Source organism: Crotalus tigris, unplaced genomic scaffold (assembly GCF_016545835.1).
Source record: "Crotalus tigris isolate CLP2741 ecotype Arizona unplaced genomic scaffold, ASM1654583v1 scf7180000017812.1200847, whole genome shotgun sequence".
In the NCBI taxonomy this organism is placed as follows: domain Eukaryota; kingdom Metazoa; phylum Chordata; class Lepidosauria; order Squamata; family Viperidae; genus Crotalus; species Crotalus tigris.
Genome location: NW_024096651.1, coordinates 688,300 through 697,888, shown reverse-complemented (window position 1 = coordinate 697,888; position 9,589 = coordinate 688,300). Strand labels below are relative to the sequence as shown.

Sequence of the window (9,589 nt, the reverse complement as noted above, 5' to 3'; positions counted from 1 at the left end):
AAGGTGCGCTATAGGAAACAAACTTTCCTATTCAAATCTTTTAGAAGTATTTTGTGAAAGTGGAATTGTCAAATCTCTCTGGCGGATGTTTTGATTAAGGTATTTCTACCCCACTATTATTTAGCTCCTTAATAATTTTGAAATGATACATTAATTGCCCTTGTTGCAGTTATTTTAATGTGTGGAAAAGTCTGGAGAGATGACCAGCAAGCCCTGAAGCTAAAGGAGGGCACATTCCCTATTCCTCATCTTTGGCTTTATTCTCTCAGCAATTTCAGAAAAACAAAGACTGGTTACCATGAAGGTAAGAAGCAAAAGTCCACCTGCCCAGTTGACCAATGTGAGGATACCAAGTATGAGCTGTAGAGAAACAAAAAGCTAGAGGGCTGGGCAAAGGATGCATTCTCACCAAGGAGAAAATCTCTCACATTTCAAAACTTGCTTTTACAAGCCAATTTTATTAGATCTCAGCTGAGCTGAAATTAATCCCTATAAAGAAAGTAGTAAAAAAATATATAGTATCCAGAATTAAACTGGAAAGAAGGATCAGCAAGAACCTTGGATGGATCTGGATTATGCCTATGTAGAGTCATTCTGTTTCTGGATGCTGGAAGGCCCCTAGTTGTCAAAGGAACTAGGGGAGAGGAAGCAGAAGAGATACCTGGAATACTGCTGGAAGAGAAAGAATAACAAATCTGAGCATGGATAAAAGCCTTTATTAAGGATTACTCTGTGACAATAAGGGCAGCAAAATGCAATTATTTTCCCACCCTTGTCATATATGCAGATAGCTGGCTGGTGGTTCTACTTAAAATGATTTGGTACCTCCATGGTAGGGAAGGTTCAGAAGAACATTTGTAGCCTGTTATCAATATTATTTGAGATATCTATTGAATAAAGTTGTTTGGATCCAGTCTGAGTTGGACTCTGGCTGTGGAGGTTCTGGTTCAGTTACTGGGAAGAGTTCAAGATGGTTAGCCCCTTGATACTTTCTGAGCTCAGTTGTTTGTTTTCAGATATTTCATTACCCAACTAGGTAACATCTGTAGATAAACAACTCTCAGAGAGGACAAAAAATCTTCCCAATTTAACCATGAGCTACATATAGTCTCTTCTCATTCTTTTGCAATATATTCTGCACAGATCTTCCATAGATTACTAAGAGAATCATCTCTGAAGATTATTCAGAAGCTGCAACCAATCCAAACTGCAGCAGCATGGAGAATTAGGGGCATACCATTGCACCACTGGTTTCTAGTAGGTTTCCAAGTGCAATTCATGTGCTGGTTGCCACCTATAAAGCCCTTATACACAGGACAGGCTTACTTTCTCTGTCCATCCTATGAGATCTGAAAGGATGGGCATTCCTACTTAGGAATCAAGGATCGCACTGAGAATATTTGACAGTGCCAATGGAGGACAGAAACCATGATTATCTCATGAGCCCTTCACACATGCAACTGATATAAGGACTGCCACATTAAGGCAAATGGAATACAATTGGCGAAGGAGTGAACTTCATATTAGTAGCTCTTTAAGTGCACACAAAATTATTGAGCCAAGGAATTGCTTCAGATGTTTGATTCCCTTGCCTGAAGTGACACTCCCCAAATATATTACAAAATCCATATCCATATTTTCTAGTTACTGTAGTCATCCCTAAACATTTGAAAGGTGCCAAGTTGGAAAAGAGTGCATTTTACTTTTGAAGGCTGAACTCTTATCCTGGCAATCTTCTTGTAGCACAGTCCGAGATCTTTGTGCAATCTTGCTCCCTTTCCAGATTTTCTTGCAGGCAAGATCTTAGACATTTAGTATTATGTGGTTTTAATATAACCTTTCACCGATTGGTTAAAAATCTGAAAAATGAAGCAAGCAGGGTTCACCCACCTTTAACTGTGCAAAAAGGGTTTTTTACTTCAAAGATAAACCATCCTTTTCCAACTAAATACCAGATGTTAAACTGGTATAACTGCTTTTGGCAGAAGAGTAAAAGGAGCCATTAATTGTTTCCACACTGTGAAAACAGTTATTCTGGTGTTTGCAAATACAAGTTGCAGAACACCCAGGTCAATCAGAAATGGCTATAGAATTTTTTCTGGATCGTTTTGAAAGGTAAATGAATAACTTATATTATGCTGGTAAGTACCTAACACCCACCATCTTCTTAAAATAAAGCTTCTTGTCATCAGTGCACTTCCTATGAGATACTAAAGTAGGTATACTGTGGTTTTATAATTACATTTATACCAGTGTTTTCTACCACACGATTTCAGGAAGGTGAATACAATTGTTCAACGGAAAACTGTTCAAAAGGAATTACTATCTTAACTACTTAGTTGGATGGACACATTCTGCCCCCTTAATTCCGCTGCAGTACCACGTGGGGTTTATATTTGCATGACATACAATGTTAAAAAGTTTAGTTAACAAAGATGCATGTGCTTTCATTTTGTTTTCTGTTGTTTGCTGCATTTTAATCAAGGTTTGAGATTTGCTGAATTGTAGAGTTTTTCTTTAGAGCAATGTTTCCCAACTTCAGCAATTTTCAGATGTGTGGACTTCAACGCCCACAGGTGTTTGGGGTGATGTTGGCTGGAGACTTCTGAGAGCTGAAATCCACCCATCTTAAAGTTGCCTAGTTGAGAAACACTGCTCTAGAAGGAATTTTAGGTTCATTTCTTTTCATGCTGCACCAGATTTCAAATAAAATGACCAACAGGGTCATTTATTCAACTTCCCATAATATATGATAAGCTGGTATACCAAATAATTTACAAGGTCTTGCTTTCTTGGGGATTCTGGGAATGAAAGACCAAGTCACATCCTAAAAGTTCCCAGTTAGGGAAAAGTAATCCCACCATGTCAATAAATGAGCCAAATTTTAGCAACAGTAATATGCATCAATCCTTATTGATTGAAGTATTTATAACAAATTTCTTGGGTTCCTTTTGGCCAGAAAAAAACAAATATTTTCTCAGCTCAGGAGGTAAAAAGTACTATTTTTCTGCCTCCGGGAAAATACATCATAGTCTATGTCTGTTAACATATTACCGTTTCATCCTGATGGCTCAAGAGAAAAAGGGAAGTAAAGATGCAAGTTAAAGCACTGCAGTTTCCGAATGGGATGACTTAAAAGCAGATACCTTACTGGCACTCTTTAAAATCAAAACAGATGGGTGATCCTTCTTTTATTAACAGCAGCCTCTGGGCCAAGGGCAAAACAAAATCCTGTAGAGAACAGTCATTAAAAAAGAACATTAGCAAAAATTATTTCTCAACACAATATAAAACACAACAGGGGAGCCTATTACTTCATCTATAATGTATTTCCCAAGAGGCACAAACTTTGTGTTCTGCTGTAGCTTAACAAGGATATAAATCCATTAGCTGTTAAACATTTTTTTTAGACCTTAGAGTGTTGAGCATTATAAGCTAATTGACAGGATTGTTTGTGTAATCTGAATTAAATGTATATGTCTCCAGCCCCCTAACTGTATCAAGTTTGGTGGTATTTGTTACTTACATAAAATAGAAGATAATTCAATGGTAGTGGTGGCTTAGCCTTAGGACATATGTAGTGAGAACACAACATTCTGATCTCTGCTTAAGATAACCTTTATTGCCATTTTTTTACTGTGTGCACAATGGCACACATCAAAAATGAAATTTAGTTGCCTCCCCTCAAAGTGAAACACATACATGACACACACCTAAACATACTATATACAACATATGTATAGATCCACACCCCTACATATACATAGCAAATAAATATTAAATACTGTCCATCTTCAATATATAACGGAAGGAGGAAGCTTGAGAGTTCACAAGGTTAATTCTGTATGGAATGAAACTATGGCTGAATCTGGATGTTCTGCTACAGATACCACAAAGCCTCCTCCCAGAAGGTAACAAGCTTAGAAGTTTAAGGAATTCTTGGTAAGATGCTTATTTTCAATCAAGCCTATGTTTACAGGTTTTTACTTTTATCTCTACTTCATAGCAAAAATAAACTGAAGGTGCTCAAACTAGAGTGGAAATGCAAATTGAGATTTTTTCTGTTTGGATAGATGTTAGCTGCTGTAAATGATAGGATTTTAAAGAAGGTAAAAAGTTGTAAGAGATAGTAGCCTAAGAAGAGTTTAATTTTCAGGTGCTCTAATTATCTGGTGGTTGCATGTCCCAATGATATTTTTCTTGGATGTTTAGTTCTTACATGATTTCTTTGAATCAGAAATTATATTCAGGCTTCACTAAGTACCACAGAATTTTAGGGGTATCAGGTAGATGGTTATAGACATTAACATGAAAAGGACAGATTAAAAATCTGTAATGATATGCAGAATAACACAAGGCTCTTGGGGCAAAATAGTTTTTGAAGTATTTGTTACAAGAGAAAAAATTCAGCATAAAGCGAAATATGTTAGAGGCAAACTTATGAATATGTTTATGTTGTTATTTGGTATGATCTTCCACCTGGATATACCAAGCAAACAAAGTGAGCAAAGTATGTTGCTAACCTTGGATTCAGCTATGTAGTACTTTTAAAGCTGACCTGAATGTCCTTTTTTTTCCTTGGCTGTCACGATTCGTCTTCTCAGGTAGGTCCACCATCATCCAATGGTTATCTTGGGTCATTCCTTATTGCTCCCATTCAAATCAGTGGAGTGTGCTGCCAAAAAACAGTTTTCACAGCAAAATCAGCTGTTTGTCACAGAAGAAAAAGATTGCCCTGCCATTCAGCCCGCCATTTTAGGAGGACTCCTCCCAGTGTATTAATTAGCAGCAGAGAAGTATTGCATCAAAGGAGTTCCAAATAACATCTTCCAAATCACTTTGAAGCATGCCTGCTTTATATTTAATACTTTCTAAATCATGGGCAGCATGTGTAAGTACTGGCTGATGTGAAGCAACCAGTATTTTGTGAAGTGTTCTTATCCAAACATTTGAACTTCCCAAATATATCTGGTTAGTGATTCTGTTTTATATTCATTACTCGCACGAAACATTTATTTTTTAAAAAAAATTATCTCACCTTTATTGCTTTGTAAGTAACTTACGGTAGTGAACACCCTCCTAATTTCAAATGCATGGCATCATTGTAATATTTCCTTTATTTCCAGATATGCCAGCAAATAATGAAAAGACAAAATATAAGGCTTTAGCTACATTTCCAAAAGCCTTGTATACAGATGTCAGAGTCCCTTCCAAATTTACTTCTTTGTCATTTCTATTGAGATTAAAGGGAAGAATCCAGTAAATGAAATAAAATATTGCTTGTGTCCTTATCCTGCCTGTTTTCTTGTCTGAGTTCCTGAAATCACCCCAACTACTAAGTCTGCCAAATTCATATTCATGCTAAACAAACTGTCCTGATACAAAGTATGATGATAACAATAGACTAATTTGTCACCTATGGTGGCACACTTAGGAACCTCCACAAACATTCATGCAACATAAATTGCTATCAAATAATATGTAGAATAAGTTTAGCTTTTTCTCATGGCAGCTAAGACATAATATATGGGAATCTATAAGGCTTCTTCAATATTATGCCTGGAAAATTAAACTTTTTAGTAAACTGCAACCGTACAGTTTAAATGGAAGGAGGATTAGATAGTTCATCAACAAAGTCACAACTCTTACTACCTAGAAATTGTGGTGTAGTCAAGTTTATTCCAATATCACAATCTCACCACCTAGTTGGATTTATAACACTGTAGGCAAGATCCTCCAACTGTTGCTTTTTAGCTAGGTTTTATTAACCTTTTCAACGTTTTTCACTGCCTTGAATTATTTGTAAAATAAGAAAGGCAGGATATAAATATTTTCCCCCATAGTATGTCTTACTGTATTGTACTTACAAGTATTGCTGGCCCAATTGATAAAAGAAAGCTCAGGACCGTATTGGTTGGAAACATGCAGATAGACAGTGGCTAAAATGATGATCATGATGAAGTCTTACTAGCATTTCTGGGGAGCACTGTGGGAATTAAATCAGTAATATAATTAAGATGTTTAGTGCAAAGCAACTTATGTGAGAACAAATTTGTCCAAGTTCTCTCAAGTTTGGAAATTCAAGCTATGTACATAGAAAAAGATTATTTATGTTGCATGTCTATTTTTAGGAGGAAATAGCAAGGAGTTTCTTTTGGGTAGTGCATCCCCTGGCCAACAAAACCTGTTAAAATCAAAAGCGTTCCTGTGTCCAGAGTTTCTTCTTATGCATTATTCGGGAAGTAGATTTCAAAATGTGAGTGACACTCTTTATCTACTGCATTAGAAAGATTACATTTTTACGCTTTCCCAAACAATTCAAGCCCGGCAGCATCATGATTTTTATCACTTAAAAGCGGAATAAGGTAAAATGAATTAAGAGCCACCAAACCATCCTGTTTCCCTTTCTGGAACGGAAGGAGGAAGGAAAAAAATTGCATCAACTCCTGCAGCAAATTACACACACGAAAAGCCTCCTCCAGACGGGGAAATTCAAAGATCCGCCGAGGGTTAAAAAAAAAAAAAAAAAAAAAAAAAAGGTTTCAACGCATCCCTGTACGTACGCAAAGAGGAACGAGAGAGACTCAGATCTCGCGATAATCGGGAGAAACGCGGCGCCCGGGAGACCGTTGCTTGGCAACGAGACGCGGGTAGCCGGGCTTGTAGGTAGTCTCCAGCCCCGCCGCCATGGATGCTGAGACGCTGCCTTACGCGCTGGACCTCGTGGCCAGCAGCGGGATATGCTTGAGCCCAGAGAAACGGGCCGCCTTGAGGAACTCCCTGCTGCTGGTGCGCAGGGACTACCGTTTCGAGCAGGTCCGCCTCTGGGGCCGCATCCAAGGCACCCGAGGAGCGTACTATATCGCCGAGGGCCTGGGACCAGACAGGGCTGGGATCAGAAGCCGCCTCTACAGGTGGGCGGCCGCGGCTGGGAAACCCGTATGCCTGCCTACCACTAGAGCAGGGGATCTGGTGAGGAGGGTAGGCTGCCCTAGACTTCCCGCGCTTGAACAGGGTACAGGTAGTCCTTGATCTAGGACCACAACTGAGCCCAAACTTCATATTGCTAAGTGAGAAATTTGTTAAGTGAGTTTTGCCTCATTTCGTGACCTTTCTTGCCACATTTGCTAAGTGAATCACTGCAGTTGTTAAATTAGTAACGCTGTTGTTCAGTGAATCTGGCTTTCCCATTGACTTGCCTTGTCAGAAAGTCACAAAAACATCTGAATGAAAAATCACGTGCCCATTGGGGGTGCAGCAAGGGTCCTAAGTGTGAAAAATGATCATAAGTCACTGTTTTCAGTGCAGTTGTAACTTGGAATAGTTACTAAATAAACTGTTGTAAGTCTATGACTACCTGTACTGGTTTTCTGAGAGGTGGATTCCTTGATAGGAGAAGCAGGACCTGTTGAATTTCTTGCATTCTGGTTACCCAACAGGCAGAGGAGCTTTGTCAGGTGGAGAGAATGTTGCCAAGTACAGGTAACCTAGGCTTGCAACAGTTCATTTAGTGACTGTTTGAAGTTACAACAGCACTGAAAAAAGTGATTTATGATCATTTTTCACACTTATGACTGTTGCAGCATCCCCATGGTCATGTGATCAAAATTCAGATGCTTGGCTGTCTCAGATATATGAGGGTTGCAGTGTCCAAGGGTCATGTGAGAACCTTTTGCCACCTTCTGACAAGCAAATTCAATAGGGAAACCAGATTCACTTAACAAGCATGCTACTAACTTAACAATTCCAGTGATTCACTTACAAACGGTGAAGAAAGTTTGTAAAATGGGGCAAAATTCACTTAACAGATGTCCCACTTAGCAACAGAAATTTTAGGCTCAGTTGTGCTCGTAAGTCGAGGACTGTCTGTAGCTGAAAAGGAACAATAGCAATCAGTATGCTTCTGGAGCTTCTGCTGTCCTAAAGAGCTCAAAGTAGTGGACAAAAAATAACATAAAAATAAAAATATGATTAAAAAAGGAACTATTAACAACTTAGTTTTCTTTTTTAATGATGTTTACATGCAAAACCCAACTTCTCTTCAGGGACAGGATTTTCATTTGCAGTTTTTATTATTGACCCTGGAAGAATTAGGATCATTTTACAAATAATCAAACTATTTAAAAAAATCTATTAATGTGGGCTCAGTAGAACAATATAATTCACTCTGCAATGTGAAATGAAAATACAGGTTTCTCTGCCCAGGAATTGGATTCTGACAATTGCTTTAAAAAAATAAAATCCATGATCAGGGATGATTTATTTATTAAGACTAGCCAAATATGAACAAAATTGTAACAATCATAATTTGTCATCAGTTCATCTTTTAAGCAGACAAAATATAAGGGGTGTGCAAATCTTCCCAGAATGGTGTTTTGCAATGGGTGGGAATGCATACAAAGAAACACTCTGTTCGTATCTTTTTTCCCAGGTTAAATGGATGCTTTGTAAGTTACCACATGTGCATACTTGCATAATCATTTCATGTTACTTTTTTCCTTCAAAGAATTTAGTCAGGTCTAAAAGGTACTATAAGAAAGGAAGTGAGGCAGAAGATGGGGAGAGAGAGGCTTACATAATATTGAAATCTTAAGGTCTGTACAGTCAATCTTGGAACAGAAGAAAAGCTATGGGAAATGACTGATTTTCTATGATTTTCCTATATTTAAATATTCAGTACTTTATTCTTATGAAAGAACCTTTGTGGATTATAAAAAGAACAAAAATAAATAGCTGTGTTGATTTTAGTAAAATAAGATTGATTTTGTTAAGGTATTATATAAATAAAGGCAAATAAAAGCTTCATTGAATTGGTAGGGACATAGACTTGAAGGGTGTTTAACATAAAATTAATGTTTTGGTATGTTCTTTTCAGTGTTATGGTTTTGTTTTTAATGATTTTATATAATTATTGAATATGATTGAGACACACACATTAATAGATAAATCAAATGTTTATACAGGAATTTCAATATTCAGAGCACATATTTATACTAAGAAATTGTAATCCCTACAACTACCATAAGGTCTAATATAATATCCCATAATTCACTCCATCTGGCAAATGAAAAGGAGTGGGGGCTGAGAGAATGGCTACCTACTTGATTCATGGCATCATTGCAGTTGAAATTGGGATTGTTTGACTTAAAATTCAATCTGTGAGCCATTCATGCTGTTCCAAGTCGTTTCTGATGTTCTATCCTGTCTTACTCCCCACAGCAACTCTGCTTGTCAGCTGTTCCTTTGACAATTTAATGAGATTTTTGATAGACCCCATAAATATCTATAAAGAAGTTTCTGATTTGTTTTTCTTGTTTAATGATACTAAACCCATTTGATTTTTTTTTGTTGGGTGGATAGCTTGAATGGTGTGGATTGGAGCCTTCTGCCACCCCCCTCAGAAGAAATTATTGCAATGACTGCAGGATTAAAGGGACGTTTCCAAGGGGATCCGTCTTACGAGTATGAATCCTCTGAGAAAAAAGAAGAAGGTGAAAGACCATATGAAGAAGAAATTGGAGTAAGTCAAGGAGTGATGTTTTGATCTTTGTACATAATTATTTATGAATATTCTGTATCATTTGTATGT

At 37.5% G+C, this 9,589-nt stretch overlaps 1 protein-coding gene and 1 long non-coding RNA gene across 3 annotated transcripts in view; one reads left to right on the top strand and one right to left on the bottom strand.

Annotated features, from left to right (window-relative positions):
- Positions 1-667: 667 nt before the first annotated feature.
- LOC120307707 lies at positions 668-6,483 on the bottom strand. Its single transcript, XR_005556622.1, has 4 exons — positions 5,868-6,483; positions 4,559-4,675; positions 3,147-3,231; positions 668-1,859 (listed from the first exon to the last, which is right to left on the bottom strand). It is a non-coding gene; the product is annotated as an uncharacterized LOC120307707 (long non-coding RNA).
- A 143-nt stretch (positions 6,484-6,626) lies between these two features.
- RSPH9 (radial spoke head component 9) overlaps positions 6,627-9,589 on the top strand; it is a 29,734-nt gene continuing 26,771 nt past the window's right edge. The window contains exons 1-2 of one of the 2 annotated variants that reach the window (XM_039342745.1): positions 6,627-6,914; positions 9,361-9,520. In XM_039342745.1, coding sequence (XP_039198679.1) covers positions 6,688-6,914; positions 9,361-9,520 — 387 coding nt within the window. In that variant the 5' untranslated portion in view covers positions 6,627-6,687. The remainder of the gene's footprint in view (positions 6,915-9,360; positions 9,521-9,589) is intronic. The other variant, XM_039342744.1, reaches the window with a different exon arrangement.